Genomic DNA, 17,487 nt, shown 5'->3' with positions numbered 1-17,487 from the left:
ATAAAACAAGAGTTAGTTTGATAAATACTAATTTATTCGTAGAGAACATATTTTTGGCTTTTTATCACTATTTGTTTTACGACTTTGTCAACTATTCCTTTTCACTAGTTCTAAAAATTCCATCTAAAATAGGTTCAACTAAACTATTTCCAAACTCAATTTAGCTCATTCTTAGTCAACTTTCTAGTCTTTTTCATTTCCCTTTTTACTTCCTTAACACTTTCCTCTACTGCATAAGGATTTACTCATTACATAATAATAGAATTTTAAAGGTTGTCTATATCTAACTTCACCCACTCTGCTTATTCTTTAAGGCTAAATGCAAGACTTTATCTACCTCTGGTATCTTTTCCTCTTATAACTCATAGTCATACTTACATAAAAGCAATCCCTGGGTGGTATAAATGGCTAAGGGCTTGACTACTAGCCAAAAAGTTAGCATTTCAAACCCAACCAGAAGTCCCTCAGAAGATAGGGAAGGTCATAGCCTTGATATCCCTATGGAGTGGTTCTACTCTGCACACACGGGTTTGTACTGAGTTAGAATCAACTTGATGCCAAGTAATAGCAACACCACCCTATGTATGAAACAGTTCCAGAATGCTCATCCACCAAAAGAACTCACTGCCATCAAGTTGATGCCAACTCACAGCGATCCTGTTGGGTTTCCAAGGTGGTAAATTTTTACAGAAATAGATTGCCCTGTCTTCCTTCCACAGAGTGGCTGGTAGGTCTGAACCACCAACCTTCTTGCTAGCAGTCAAATGTCTTAGGCAATATGCCACCAGAGCTCATCCAGAACTATCTTAAAATATTTTATATCTCATTTTTCACAGCATTATTCCATTCCATCTACATTCTACCTCCTCCATATAGATGCTCCATCTAGTGGCAGATCAGTTTAGGCATTTTGGTTTAAAAAAAAATTTTTTTAACCACTATTTTTCCTCTTAAATATTACCAGTTAACTGATCACCAAAGAGCTCTGGTGGTATAGGGATTAAAGCATTTGGCTGCTAACCAAAGACTGGTGGTTCAAACCCATCAGCTGCTCCACAGAAGAGGCAGTCTGCTTCTTTAAAGATTTACAGCTTGAGAAATGCAGTGGGGGTCACTATGAGTCAAAACCGACTCAATGGCAATAAGTTTTGGGAACTTATCTCCTAGTATAGTATTACTTAAGAATACAGACTCCTAAGTGAGATCTTGTTCCAAGCCTTGGTCCACCATTTCCAATATACCTTGGGTATTATTACTTAATCTCTGTGAGTCTTAGTTTCCTGAGTAAATCGGGGATGATATTAATGAACCTACATCATGAGAAATAAATGTGTAAAACACTGAGCTCAGTATCTAGGACACAGTCAATATTCAGTAAGTGATAACTATTATGTTCCTACTCATGATTTCTCCTTAGTTTAATTTCATCTTATTTAATGAGGTCAAGAAAATCCTCAGCTGCTTTCATCATTCACTCCCCTATTCCCCATTCTCCTGGCTGAATCAAATGCAGATCCTTTAGTTCTTCCATCATTTGCCTCCCTAAATCTGATCTTTCCCCATGTCTTTCCCTATGCCTGACAGGGACAGCCACTCTATCTAATCAAGTCAGTCCCTGAAGCTCTAACGTGAGTCAAAAATTATTCTCAATCGTTCTGCCCCCTTTACCACTCCAAGAGTGAATCACACTTACTGCTCTGCTGCTCTAAATCTTACCTATTTTTCCAAGCCAAAATTAGCATACAAACCCCATGCCAAAGAGGCAAGGAGGCCGCATCTTCTGACTTCCTCTAACCCCACAAGAGGAAGACAGAACCACCATCAGCAGCCCAAGGCCTATTCCTGTGAGGCCAGGTCTGCTGCCTCGCTCCAGCCCTGACACCAAACTTTCCTCTCACAGCACCCACCACCACTCTGCTGGGTTCGATAATTCACTACAGTGGCCACACAGAACTCACAGATTATGGCATTTATTAGGGAAGCCCCAGACTACAATTCAAGTTCAGGAGAAATGCACAGTCTCTCTCAGCCAACAGTCTCTCTCAGTCTCTCTCCCAGCAGTGCATGTCTCTCAGCATCTCTCTCTCAGCAATGTGTGTCTCTCGGTGTCTCGCATCCACGCGTTTCTCTCAGCAGCGTGTCTTTCTCAGCCAGCGGTCAGAGAGGCTCCTTCTGCCTCTAGGAGGGCTCCTTTTGAGGCTGAACCAACCAATCCCAACATCAGAATTCTATATAACTGAGAGTGAACTTCCCAGAAAATTACTTTGTGCTGTTCCCAACAGAAATACACCAGGTGGATAATTTTAAAAATCAGGAGCTACTCAGTTTCTCACAGCAAATTCCACCACGGAGTTTACAAAGACTTATGGCTAGAAAAGCCACACCAGGTAATTTACTACACTGTACCGCATAAACCTAGATTAGCTGATAGCACTTAAGATTTGCAGTCTTGGAAATCCCATGGGGCAGTTCTACTCTGTCCGATAAGTCAGCAGTTCAAATCCACCAGCTGCTCCACAGGAAAAAGATAAGCCACTCTGTTTCCATAAAGATTTACAACCTTGGAAACCCTATGGGGTAGTTCTACTCTGTCCTATAGGGTCTTAGAATGACTCGATGGCAGTGGGTCTGCCTTTAATTTTACTTTGGAATAAGCAGTGTCCATCCCATATAAACTTATATACTGCCTTAGAATTTTCCCAGCTATTTGACATGTACAAAAAGCATTCTTAGATGATCAAAGTGTAATTTTCTAAAGATAATGTACTGTTTTTAGCTTTTATCTATCCCACAGCAGATTTCAGGTATTTATTGTCTCTCTCTCTCTCTTACACACACACACACACACACACACACACAGAGAGAGAGAGAATTTTCAAGCAATAATCATTTCTATTGACTTTTCTTACTTAGGTAGTAAACACACAAGTCATCGAATAAAATGCCCTAAACAAGACAGAATTCTAGATTTTCTTAAAAAAAAAAAAAAAGGAAATTTAAAATAACCCAGTATTTATGTTTACTAAAAATATATTTGTTGAGGAACCTAAGGGCTGACATTATTTTCAACAGTGATCTTACAGTGAGCATTTGAAAATAGTCAATGTATTAAAGCAGAAATCAACAACTTTTTAAGTCCCTTTTATAATACTTAAAAGGCAGAAAACGCCTCAGCTAACAACACAAACTTCTTTTCTACTTAAATTCTCAGAGAAGCAATGGAAAGAGAATTTTAAACTACAAGAAGCATTGAACTATTAAAGGGGAAAAAAGTCACAACTTAACATATCAAAAATTTATTTAAGTTCCTCACCCAAAACCAGCTTGCTCACAAAGGAGCCACCTGTTTTCTTTGTTTCCCTCTCGTGTGGGTGGGACCATGTGTCTATAATATGATGCTCAGAAGCTGCTAGATGGCATTCCAGTTTATTACTTAATTCTGTTTGTTGTGGTATTTAAAAGCCCTGTGCCACAATGACTTCAGCTTCATCCTATTTGTTCATCACCAATTTCTATGAGCATGGCCCAGTATTTACAGCAGGCTGCACCAGAAGCTTATACAAATTTACCAGGTTCAAACTAAAAGAGATGAATTCTCAAGTCAATGGAATCTTTTATGACCATAGTCTACAAGAATTCCTCACGTGAAAAACCCATTCACAATGTCTAGGTAGCTCTGGTGAGTAAACAGCTTTATTTACAGCTGAGGCAAATAAATCAGTCACCAAAAAATGTGTGTCTTACTTTGGGGGAAAGTACAATGAAAGTCATAAACCAAACTAAACCAAATCCACTGCCATCAAGCTGATTACAAGTCACAGCAATCCCCATTGGGTTGCCAGGGCAGTAAATCTTTACAGAAGTAGAATGCCCCATCTTCCTTCCACGGAGTGGTTACTGGGTTTGAACTGACACTGGTTAGCAGTGAAATGCCTTAGACGCTACACCACCAGAGCTCCTCTGAAAGACATACAAAACTGGGTTATTAAATGACCCAGGCTATCCTCTGTGACCCTGGACCACAATTCAACAAACACTTTTCATTATCAAATAAACTATGTAGCTTCACGTTATGGATCAGAAGAATTCGGAATTCAGGAGAGAAGGGAAAAATCCAGGTAATCTAGCAGCTACTTTCACAACAGCAAGAAGTATTTAGAAAGAAAATTACTTGAAAAAGCCCATATAATTCCCCAGTACACGAAAAGTTGTCCTCAAAAAAATAATGAGTAAATTAGAATGTTCACTCTCAAACACACCCCCAATCAAAAACAAAAAAGATAGAAAGTAGGGGATCATTCACTTTAAATGTGCTCCGCTGGTATCCACTCTCAAATAAATACTTCCACTTATGACGTCAAATATATCTACATGGTTGGCCTCAGAGATTAACCAAAATATTTGATAAACCTTATGAATATCTGTAAAGACCTACTGGATCAGAAGGAAGTCATGTGCAACAAGTCACCAATAGCTAAAGAGGATAATCCTGAATACTTCTGAGAGCAAAAGAGGGTTCTGATAATAATCATGACAAAACAATAAGACAATGCTAGGAAATATGGCACTCTTCCAGTGGCAGAATACAAAATTAGTGAATTGTTTGCCCAACTGCTAGATTTGAGTGGCCATTAGTCAATACACTTGAAGTAAGATAGTTAAGAATCTCTTCCCAGGTACTTTCTTCCATTGGCTGCCTTGGTAGCAACAGTTCTCACTGTATGATACCTTCTGGTCCCACTCTCCAGATGCTGATGTTCTTCTATAATTACATGCAGCCTAGTGGTCAAGGAAATATCCTCAGAAACCTCCTGGGGTTCTCCTTGAACCATCAGAACCACCAAGATGTCTTGGTCACTGTTAGCCAACAAAATCTGAAGCTTCCTAAACATTGTCAATAGTTACTTCACACTAAAAAACACTTACATCTAAAAATGATTTAAGACCACCACTAAAGTGCCCCACACCACCATTCCTGTAATCTTTAAGCTAGTATACACCAACAACCACTCCAGATACCAACTGAAGGCTCCCAATGCCATAGCCCTAAAAAGGTCTGATACCAACACCACCTACAAGGCTGTGTTCACCATCCTGGAGTTACCGAACAAGTCTTCACAATCTCAACATGACTTCAGAGAATACTCACTGCCTCCCCAGCCTTTACTGGCAACTGTCATCACTGATTCAACTATGTGGCTAGAACCCTGCTGCGGCCAACACCGTTTCCCTGGCCTCTTCTGCCAAATTAACACCCTTATCACTATACGTGTGGTAAATCAAAACCAAACTCACTGCTGTCAAGTCGATTTGCCTCACAGAGACCTCTCCCTTGGGTTTCTGAGGTGGTATCTCTATAGAAGTAGATTGCCCAATCTTCCTTCCAAGGATTGGCTGGTAGGTCTGAACTGCCAGCCTTCTGGTTAGCAGTCAAATGCCTCAGGCACTAAGCCACCAGAGTTCCCTGGGTATGGTAAGAACTCTATGAAAGTCTACTAACATTTCTGTAAGCCACAGCAACCAAAATAGTCCCCAGGGCCTCTGCTACTCACAGTTCTATCATATACCACCTACCAATGAATGCTATCTCCTTAGAAGCACATACTTCTGATTTACCAAAAAACCCTGTCGCCATCAAGTTGAATCCAACTCATAGCACCCTATAGGACAGGGTAGAACTGTCCCACAGAATTTCCAAGGCTGATAATCAGCCTGCCACCATCTTTCTCCTGAGGAGTAGCTGGTGGGTTTGAATGCCAACCTTTCAGTTAGCAGCCAAGCTCTTAACCACTATGCCACAGGGCTCCTTAGTTTTGACTTAGGCAGCCTGAAATCCTCAAGCCTCTCAATGCTACTGCTCTATAGGGTAACATCTAACAGTTGGGCCTACTGATGAGATATAAAGAGCCACTCTCTGGATTCCATGATCCTCTAGTTACAGCCATCATTCTTGTGCATACAGAACAAGCAACTCACAGGACTGGTTAGGAGATGATTCTGCTACAAAGAGCTCTCCCCAAACATTCCTCTTACACTCCTAGAAGTTTATAATGTGTGAACAGAAATGCCCATAGCCCATTCAAGTCTCCACAACGGCTGAAGTAGTCACAAGTATCACACTGTAATCTTGGGCTACCTCCTTTAGGCCCTACAGAAGCATGAACTCTAAGGGTAAAATTGGCCAGTCCTAAAAATAATAACTGCTTGTAAATTAACCACTAAGTCAGACTGCTTATTCAAGAGATGTCACAAGAAAAATCACTCAACAAATATAACTACATTTGTTGGCTAGCAATCTACTCACACAGAAAACAACCCTGGAGAAAAGCAACTAAAATAAAATGCCCACAGGAAGACAACAAGGGTTAGGATGATGCAGAGGAGAAAGATGCAGGGGTGTTATCCTAACATCTCATATGAGAGAGAAAGTCACAGCCAGGGAATTACTCAGGAAGTATAAAAAGCTATTTCTGTAAACTCACACATTTGTTGTTGTTTGCCGTCGAGTCGGCCCCGACTCATAGCGACCCCTCCTTGGGTTTCCGAGGCAGTATCACTACGGAAGTAGGATTGCCCAACCTTCCTTCCGAGGAGTGGCTGGTGGGTTTGAACCGCCAGCCTTCTGGTGAGCAGTCAAGTGCCTTAGGCACTATGCTACCAGAGCTCCTAACTCACACATAGGGGGTTAAATTCCTTTGAGAATTTATTCATCACGACCCTAGTAGCTTGAGTTATATAAGAAGATGAATAAATAGCAAAGCTATAAAGAGATTTTTGTTGGTTTGTTAAATAGCAACAGGAACTTTAGTAAGAATAGTAAAACCAGACCTGAAAAAAGTTATCCAAAGCAAAGGTGAAAGGAATATCATAAAATAATGTGGAAAAGCTAATGTTACCAAAGTAATGACATCTGATGAAGGATGATGCTTAAAAAATACAAAACATTTCCTTCAATAACATACCTTATCAATGGCTTTTCCAACCCGAGAAACACTGCTGTGAATGTCTTTGTGGTCCGAAGCCAATTTTTGAACAGTATCCTTTATTCTTTTACAGCACTGTGTCAAAACAAGTGAAAGTGTCCCTGATAATTCTGCATCTTGGCCTATAAAAAAAGAAAGATCAATTACTCACAAAAGCAAACACAAAGATGACAAGTTTTAAATGTACCCTTTGGTACATTTGGAGGAAAAAAAATCAGTATCTGATTTGAAGCAGATGGTCATACTCATAGATAATGTTTTTCAAATGAGTACTGAAAAAGATATCTTATTTTTTTACTTTTAGAAATAAGAAAATCTTACTAGGAAGTAAATGGTTGTTATAACTATTAAAATCAGCACAGGCTGTGAATAATACTGCCAAGAATTTTTCAGACAACTTCTAACTGAATAAATTCACTTATTCAACCCAGTTAAAGTAAGCTGTTCAAGGCATTCCCAAAACATTTTGGGTTGTTACTAAATTTCTACAAGAGATGATTTAGTCTTAATGCTTTGTATTTCATATAAAAAAGAAATAGAAGAAAAAGCAAAACCTAAAACCTCTTTGGATACCATGATGTGCAGAAAAGAGCTAGCATAGCAAGTGACTGCTATCCTTAAAGAGAGATGGTTATAAGATTTATCCTTCTCTGGCACCTAGGAACTTGGATTTTGGGAGCGCTCTCACCACCCTAACTGTAAGGGTGGTTCACTGTACCTAGATTGTGTATATAATATGGCTTATACTTGAACACATACTTTCTTCATGGGAATCTGTAATTCTGGTATATGCTAGGCTGAGGGTGTCCACATGACCAGGCCCCAATAAAAACCTTGGGCACTGTATCTCTAATGAGCTTCTCTGATAGACAACACTTCATGTTTGTTGTCACAATTTGATACTGGAGGAATTAAGCGCATCCTGTATGACTCCACGGAGAAAAGACTTGGAAACTTGTACTTCATGTCTCCTCTGGACTTTACCCCACGCATCTTTCTGTCTTCCCTGTGTCAATTGTGCTTTGAGTATGACTATACTAAGTATGAGGAACTCTGGTAGCATAGTGCCTAAGGCACTTGACTGCTAACCAGAAGGCTGGCGGTTCAAACCCACCAGCCACTCCTCGGAAGGAAGATGGGGCAATCTACTTCCGTAGTGATACTGCTTCGAAACCAAAGGAGGGGTCGCTGGGAGTCGGGTCCAACTCGATGGCAAACAACAACAACAACACACTAAGTATGACTATATATGCTGAATCCTGTGAGTCTTCTTAGCAAATCACTTAAACTTGAGGTGCTCTTGGGGACTACAATCTAAGTTACTAGAGTTTACATCAGTTTATATGAACCTCCTTCCCTGTGCCCAGTGGTGGTTCAGTGACAGAAAGCTTGCCTTCCATGAGGGAGACTCCAGCCAATGTACCCCATGCAGAGCCCCCACCTGTCTGTCAGTGGAGGCTTGTGTGTTGCTAGGATGCTGAACAGTTTTCAGTGTAGCATCTAGACCAAAGCAGACTAGGAAGAAAAACCTAGAAATCAAGTTCCAAAACTCAGCCAGTAAAAACCCTACGGATCACAATTTTCTGATCCACAATCCACAAATGATCATGCAGATGGCACAAGACCGGGTAGCATTTCATTCCATCATACACAGAGTCACTGTAAGTTGGGAGCTGACCGAATAGCAGTTAACAATGCCACCTCCCTCTACCAACCTTGTTCCCCCACCAGGAAAAGGGAGGGGGGGAAAAGATACAGAGAAAACAAATCCAGCCATGATGTTTGTCAACTACCTCATATCTACATATCCCCCACCTGTAAGCAACAGGCCTGGTTTCTGAAATCCTATCCAATATTACATAGTAGTTCTTAATTTCCATCAGAATCACCCAGAAAAGCATATGAAGAAGAAGGGACAACAGTCTTATTGCAGAAATATAACTAGAATATTCAAGTAATAATGAAGAGGCCAAAACGATCAGAGTGGATTTCTGGCAAACAAAACAGGAAAGGAGGCCCAAGAGATAATGGGGGGTCCCAGTGTTGGATAGCCTTTTAAGCATTGCAGGAATTTTGGCTTTTACTCTGAATGAAATGTAATGCTCTACAATGCTCTGAGCAGAAAGGAGACATGAACTGATGTTACGTTTTAATATGGGCACTCTCATTGATGATCGGAATATAAGGACAGAAGCAAGAAGATAAGTTAGGAGGCTGTGGCAGCAATCCAGATGAGATGATAGTGGATCAGCCCAGGGTAGTGGCTGTGAATGTGGTGAGAAATGGTTGGATTCTGGCCATATTCTCAAGGTTAGAGTCAACAGAGGAAGAGAAAAGACAGTCACAGACGACTCAAAGGTTTTTGGCCTGAATCAACATAAAGATGAAGTTCTCTTCAATAAAGGTGAAAAATATTAAACGCTGAGCAGAGATGAGGGGGTAGAGAAAGATAAACAGTTCAGTTTGTGCTTGTTAAATTTGCAAAGTTTAACAGTCTAATGGAATGAATTGTGTCCCCTAAAATATGTGCTGGAATACTAATCCCTTCAACTGTGAATGTAATGTAATGACCTTCCATTGTTAGGTGTAGTTGTTGCAACTCACAGTAACCCAAAGGACAGAGCAGAACTGCCCCACAGGGTTTCTTTATGGGAGCAGACCAACACATCTTTCTCCTGCAGAACAACTAGTGGATTCAAACCTATGACCTTTCAAGTAGTAGCCGAACACTTAACTACTGCGCTACCAGGGCTCCTTAATCATCATGCCAATGTAGGTGGACCTTAAGCCTAGTCACTTCTGAATGATATAAAAGGTAACATGTTGTGTGTTATCAAGTCGATTCCAACTCACAGCAACCCTACAGACAGAGTAGAACTATCCCATGGGATTTACAAGGCTGTAATCTTTATAAAAGCTGACTGTCACATCTTTCTCCTACAGTGGCTGATGGGTTTCAACCACTGACCTTTCAGTTAGCAGCCAAGCACTTAACCACTGAGACGCCAAGGCTCCTTAAAGAGCAGCATAGAAATAGAAATATAATTATAAATATACACTTGGAAGACAGACGCTACATGAAGATCACCAAGAAACCAAGGAACACCTGGAGCTACCACAAAGGAAGAAATCAACATGACCAAGACCGTGAGTCAGGCTTTTAGCCTCCAAAACTTTGAGAAGATAAATTTCTGATCTTAAAGTCAACTACCTGTGGTATTTGTGTTATAGTAGGACTAGGTAACTAAGACAGATGCCCCAGCGGATATAAAAAGAGTCAGCTGGATATATAAAAATCTAGAGTTCAAGAGCAAGTTCAGGGATGGAGATAAAAATTTGTGATTATTTGCATACAGATAATACTTAAAGCCATGAGACTAAATGAATCACTAAATGTGTCAGTGCATGCATCAAGAAGTGGCAAAAAAGTGAGTTAAACATTTACCTCAAGTAGACACACACCCTGGAGAGAACAATCATGGGAGAAGGAAGGGCTGCTTATGCACAGGGAGACAGCTCAGGGCGCAGAAGAGTATGGAGGGATGGACACTGGGAAGAGGTAACTATGGGGAGGAAGTGGGAGGGGAGTTGTTGCATTGTAAATTTTGGTCAATGACATGAGACAAAGTATATGTGAACTGCTGTATGAAAAGTGAATTTACTCTGTAAATCTTCACCCAAATCAAAATAAAATTAAAAAAAAAAAAAGTGGCAAAAGCAGTTCATGAAGTTGAACTAAAGCAGAACTGGAAGAGGAAACTGACAAGACTACTGAAGCACTAACTATGATGTAGGAGAAAAACCAAAAAAGTGTGGTGTTGGAAAAGCCAAGTGGAGAAAATATGTCAATGAAGAGAGATTAATCTACTGAGTTAAATGAACTGCTGTGCCAAGTAACATGTGTACTGAGAACTGAAGCCTAGATTTATAACAGGGAAGTTATCAGTGACCATGACAAGAATGGTTTTGATCGCTTCAAGAAAAGAAATCCTAGAGGTTACAGGAACTCTGAAGGAATACAGTAAGTCAGGTTCAATGAACTGAGGAGCTCTTGGTGTTGCAGTGGTTAAGGCATCTGGCTGCTAAACAAAAGGCTGGCAGTTTGAACACAGGAGCCTCTCTGCAGGAGAAAGATGTAGCAGTCTGTTATGTAAAGATTTACAGCCTTGGAAACCCTACAGGGCAGTTCAACTCTGTCCTACAGGGTCACTATGGCAATGGGTTCGTGTTTTTTTGGTTCAATGAAAACCACTGAGAGAAGGAAAAAGCTGAATGGAAGGTAGTAACCCCATAAGATGACAATCCAGTCTGGGGTGGCCAAAATAGAAACTGTCCTTATCTCCAAGTACAACTGCACAAAATACATAGTTGATGCTTCCAAAGTCAAATAACATAATATAGGCTAAGGGAAAACCTAGTACATTAGGAAAATTTCAAAAGCTGTCTAAAAGGTACTCTACATGAATTTCAGGCCAAAAGAGTCTAACTGCTTGAGCAGTTCTATTCTGACCATTTTCAGTCTTTCTTTACCTTAACCCTAATGCCGAGCAACAGAAATTGAAGAGTTAAGAACCTTCATCCACAGCCAAAAGAGGGAGAACCAGCCCTTAGAGGTGGCACTCTGAATTTGGACTTCTAGCTGCCTGTGAGAAAATAAATGTGTTTGTTAAAGCTAACCATTTGTGGTTATTTCTGTTATAGTAGTGCTAGATAATTAAGACACCCACCATATACAAAATTAACTCAAAATGGAACAGACTTAATGTGAGAGCTGAAACTGTAAAACTCTTAGAAAAAAACAAGGGTAAGGCCTTGTGACCTTGAATTAGGCAATGGTTTCCTACATATGACACCAAAAGCACAATCAAGCAAAGAAAAAATAGTTAAAGTGGACCTCAAAATTAAAAACTTTTGTGCTCCAGATAATACTATCAAGAAAACTAAAACACACCCATAGAAAGGGATAAAGTATTTACAAAACATCTATCTGATAAAGATCTAGTATTCAGAATACATAAATACACATACACACATATAATCCTCCAACTCAACAATAAAAAGACAAATAATCCAATTTTAGAATGGAAAAAGAGTATATCAACTTGGCCAATAACATAAAAATGCTTAACATCATTAGTCATTCGGGAAATGTAAATCAAACTTACAACGAGATACCACTGCATACCCACTAGGATGGCTAGAATAAAAAATACAGACAATAATAAGTGTTGGCAAGGATGTGGAGAAATTGTAACCTACATATATTTCTGATAAAAATGTAAAATGGTGCAGCCTCTATGGAAACAGTTTGACAGTTTATCTAAAAACTAATTACACAATTACCAGCAATTCCATTCTTGGGTGTATATCCAAGAGAAATGAAAATATGTGCACAAATATTGATGGTAGCTGTGATAAGAGTTGTGTGTCAACTTGGCTGTACCACAATTCTGAGTCGTTTAAGCAGTTGTGATGTAGGTTATTTCCATGATGAGATTGGATGTATATGTTTTGAGCAGACAATCCACTCAAAGGGAGTTTCCCTAGGGATGTGGCCTGCTTCCAATATATTTATGGACATCCTGTGAAAAAGAGACACTCTTCTGTGGATCGGGATCCTGTTGTGCTGCCTACAACTGTCTGTGAGTGAACAATCCACCATTCAGCCTGGAGATCTTGGATTCGTCATTCGTTGTAGTCAACAGCCAGTACACTGCCTGCCAACTTTGAGCTAGACAGCCCCTGCAGCTGCGTGAGTTAAGAAAAGACTCCAGCTTGACAGTTGATCCAAGAACTTGGGACTTGGCAACTTCTGTAAGTATGTGAGCCATTTTCCTAAGACAAATTTCTCTCTTTCTCTCTCTCTCTCCCTCTCTCTATATATACATAAGCTTTACTGGTTGTGCTTCTCTAGAGAACCCAGCCTAACATAGTAGCATTACTCAAAGTGGCCAAAAAGTAGAAACAAACTGTGTTATACTGATACAATGTAATAATATTCAACCATAAAAAGAAATGAAGTCCTGACACATGCCACAACATGGATGAACCTTGAAAATATTGTGTTAAAGTAAGCCAGACACAAAATACCACATATACCAAGCATTCTGGCTGTACTTTTATTCTTCTGGCAGTCCATGGTATTTTCAGTATTCGTCACCAGAACAATTCAAATATATGAATTCTTCTGTGGTCTTCCTTATTCACTGTCCAGCTTTCACATGTACATAAGGCTACTGAAAATACCATGACTCAGTTCAGGCACACCTGTCTTCAAAGAGGCATCCTTGCTTCATAACACTTTAAAAGAGGTTTCTTGCAGATTTGCCCAATGTAACATGATGTCTGATTCCTTGACTGCTGCTTCCATGGGCGTTGATTGTGGATCCAAGTAAATTGTTCTTTTCTTTATCTTGAGGTGTAATTCACACTGCAGACTGCAGTCTTTGATCTTCATCAGTAAGTTCTTCAAATTCTCTTCACTCTCAGCAAGCAAAGCTGTGTTCATGTGCATATACAGGTTGTTAATGAGTCTTAATTACTTTTATGGTATGTAAATTATATCTCAGAAGACAAAAGATTGAAGAATGAAAATGGAAGTCATTCTAGAAGACAACTCATTTTGAATTTACCAACTGAAATGTCAGGCTCCAACTAGGAAATACAACAATTTTTAAACCTTAGCAACTTACATATCTGGAGTTTGATGCTGCTCTTACCTCCTCCTCTTCTTCCTTTACTATCTATGAGTTCCTTTACTGTTTGGTTTTGAGTTATTTAAAATGATAGACACTAGAAGCATATAGTCAAACTAATTAACATTGACAGTTTTCAGCATACTACAAGAAAGAGACCAGGAAACGAGCCGACAGCAGTTTAGAACAGCTAAGGGAGACAAATTTGTCTGTCAGTTTGTTGTACTGTGGTGGCTTGCATATTGCTGTGAGGCTGGAAGCTATGCCACCAGTATTCAAATGCCAGCAGGCTTACCTGTGGTAGACCTGTTTCAGCACAAATTCCAGAATAAGACAGACCTGGAAAAAGGAAGAGGCTATCCACTTCTCAAAGAATCAGCCAGAGAAAACCTTATGAATAGCAGTGAAACAGTGTCTGATATATTACTGGAAAACCTGATGAACAGCCCTGAAACACTGTCCCATAGAGTGCTAGAAGATGGGCTCCCCAGGTCAGAGGGCACTCAAGATACAACTGGGGAAGAGCTGACTCCTCAGAGTACAGCTGACCTTAATGATGTGGATAAATTAAAACTTCCAGCAGCTCCATTTGCTGATGTGGCATGACTCAAATTAAGCAGAAACAGCTGTAAACATCCATTAATAATCAGAACATGGGATGTACAAAGTATGAACCTAGGAAAATTGGAAGTTGTCAAAAATGAAATGGAATGCATAAAGATCAATATCCTAGGCATCAGTGAGCTCTAGCTTGGGCCATTTTGAATCAGACAACCATGTGATCTACTATGCAGGGAATGACAAATTGAAGAGGAATGGTATGGCATTCATCATCACAAAGAATGTACCAAGATCTATGCTGAAGTACAATGTTGTCGGTGATAGGTTAGCACCTAAGGCACTTGATTGCTAACCAGAAGGCTGGCGGTTCAAACCCATCTATGAAATCCAAGGAAGGGTCGCTATTACTCAGGTCCAAATCGATGGCAAATAACAACAACAACACAAGAAAGACCAGTTAATACTACTATTATTCAAATGTACACACCTATCACCAAAGTCAAAGATGAGGAAGCTGAAGATTTTTACCAACTTCTGCAGTCTGAAACTGACTGAACATACAATCAAGATGTGTTATCACTGATGACTGGAATGCAAAAGTTGGAAACAAAGAATCACCAGTAGTTGGAAAATATGGCCCTGGTGATAGAAATAATGCTGGAGACGGCATGACAGAATTTTGCAAGACCAACAACTTATTCATTGCAAATACCCTTTTCTCAACAACATAAATAGTGGCTTTACACATGGACCTTGCCAGATGGAGTATACAGGAATCAAACTGACTACATCTGTGGCAAGAGGCAAAGGAAAAGCTTAGTATCTATAGCCAAAACAAGGCCAGGAGCGGATTGTGGAACAGTCCATCGACTGCTCTCCTGCAAGTTCAAGCTGAAGTTGAAGACAACTAAAACAAGTCCACGAGAGCCAAAATATGTCCTTGATTTTGTCCCTCCTGAATTTAGAGATCATCAAAAGAACAGATTTGATGCACTTAACACCAATGACCAAACACCAGAGGAATTGTGGGATGACATCAAGAACATCTTCCCTGAAGAAAGCAAAAGGTCATATAAAAAAAGACAGGAAAGGAATAAAAGACCAAAGTGGATGTCAGAAGAGACTCTGAAACTTGCCCTTGAATGGGAATAGCTAAAGCAAATGGAAGAAATGACAAGATAAAAGAGCTTAATAGAAGATTTCATCAAAGAGCAGCTCGAGAAGACAAGGCCAATTATTATAATGAAATGTGTGAAGACCTGGGGAGTTAGAAAACCAAAAGAGAAGAACATGCTCAGCATTTCTCAAGCTGAAAGAACTGAAGAAACTATTTAAGCCTTGAGTTGCAATACTGAAAGACTCTATGGGCAATATATGGAATGATGCAGGAAAACATTAAAAGAAGATGGAAGGAATACAGAATCACTGTACCAAAAAGAACTGGTCTATGTTTATCCGTTTCAGGAGGTAGCATATGATCAAGAACCAATGGCACTAAAGGAAGAAAGTCGAAGCAGCACTGAAGGAATTGGCAAAAAACAAAGACTCTGGGAATTGATGGGAATCCCACTAAGATGTCTCAAGAAACAGATGCCATGCTGGAGGCACTCACTCAGCTTTGCCAAGAGATTTGGAAGACAGCTAACTGGCCAACTGACTGGAAGAGATCCATATATGTACCCATCCCAAAGAAAGTTGATCCCATAGAATGTGGAAATTATCGGACAATATCATTAATATCACAGTAAAATCTTATTGAAGATAATTCAAAAATGGCTGCAGCATCATACTGACAGAGAACTTCCAGAAATGCAAGCTGGATTCAGAAGAGGACATGGAATGAGGGGTGGGTACCACTGCTGATATCAGATGGATCTTGGCTCAAAGCAAAGAATACCAGGAAGATGTTTACTTATGTTTTATTGACTATGCAAAAGCATTAGATTGTGTGGATCATAACAAATTATGGAAAATGTTGAGAAAAATGGTAATTCTAGAACACTTAATTGTACTTATGAGGACCAGGAGGCTGTTGTTAGAACAGAACAAAGGGATAAGGCATGGTTTAAAATCAGGAAGGGAGTGTGTCAGGGTTGTATCCTTTCACCATACTTATTCAATCTGTATGCTGAGCAAATAATCCGAGAAGCTGGACTATAGAAGAAGAATGTAGCATCAGGATTGGAGGAAGACTCACTAACAATCTGTGATATGCAGACAGCAAAACTTTGCTTGCTGAAAATGAGGATGACTTGAAGCACTTACTGATGAAGATTAAAGGCTACTGTCTGTAGTATGGATTACACCTCAATTAAAAAAAAAAAAATCCTCACAACTAGACCACTAAGTAGCATCACAATAAATGGGGAAAAGAGTGAAGTTGTCAAAGATTTCATATTACTTGGTTCCACAATCAACATCAATGGAAGCAGCAGTCAAGACCTCAGACGACATATTGCATTGGAAAAATCTGCTGCAAAAGACTCTTTCAAGTGCTGAAGAGTGAAGATGTCTCGCTGAAGACTAAGGTGCACCTAACCCAAGCCACAGAATTTTCAATTGCCTCATATGCATGTAAGAGCTAGTCAGTGAACAAGGAAGACCAAAGAAGAGTTGATGCTTTTGAGTTGTGGTGTTGGCTTAGAATACTGAAAGTACCATGGACTGCCAAAAGAACTAACTAATCTGTCCTGGAAGAAGTGCAGTCGGAATGCTCCTTGGAAATGAGATGGCCATTACCTGGAGAAGGATTATCATGCTTTGTAAAGTGGAGGGTCAACGAAAAAGGGAAAGGCCCTCAACAAGATGGATTGACACAGTGGCTGCAATGATGAGCTCAGGTGTAACAAGGATCGTGAGACTGGCACAAGACCAGGCAGTGTTTCTTTATGTTTACATAGAGTTGCTGAGTCGAAGCTGACTGAGTCGAAGCTGACTCGAGGGCTCCTATGAACAACAAGTAAAACAATTTCTACAGAGTACTCAGAACCTCAAGAAAAGTATAATGGAAAAACCTCAAAGAGTACCCTGGAAAAGCCCTTTTCAGAGAGAACAATTTACCTAATGCATATTCCTTCCTTCCTCCCTTTAAGATTTAGGGGCTCCAGACGTTAAAAGAGTTGAAAAGCCAAATAGATGACTCCACACTCATAGTAGGAGACTTTAATACACCACTTTCTTTGAAAGATAGAACAACTGGAAAGAAACTCAACAAAGATGCAGAAGAGCTAAACAATACAATCCACCAA

General features: G+C 39.9%; 1 protein-coding gene across 1 annotated transcript in view; it reads right to left on the bottom strand.

Moving 5' to 3' along the window:
• The window catches only part of RMND5A (required for meiotic nuclear division 5 homolog A), a 105,012-nt gene that overhangs the window by 61,657 nt on the left and 25,868 nt on the right, over positions 1 to 17,487 (bottom strand). The window contains exon 2 of the mRNA XM_007954092.2: positions 6,963 to 7,105. Coding sequence (XP_007952283.1) covers positions 6,963 to 7,105 — 143 coding nt within the window. The remainder of the gene's footprint in view (positions 1 to 6,962; positions 7,106 to 17,487) is intronic.

This window comes from Orycteropus afer, unplaced genomic scaffold, assembly GCF_000298275.1.
Source record: "Orycteropus afer afer isolate SDZICR_OR568_19922 unplaced genomic scaffold, OryAfe1.0 scaffold00431, whole genome shotgun sequence".
Classification (NCBI taxonomy): domain Eukaryota; kingdom Metazoa; phylum Chordata; class Mammalia; order Tubulidentata; family Orycteropodidae; genus Orycteropus; species Orycteropus afer.
The sequence above is the reverse complement of the archived record's forward strand: the minus strand, read 5'-3'. Positions and strand labels throughout refer to the sequence as shown.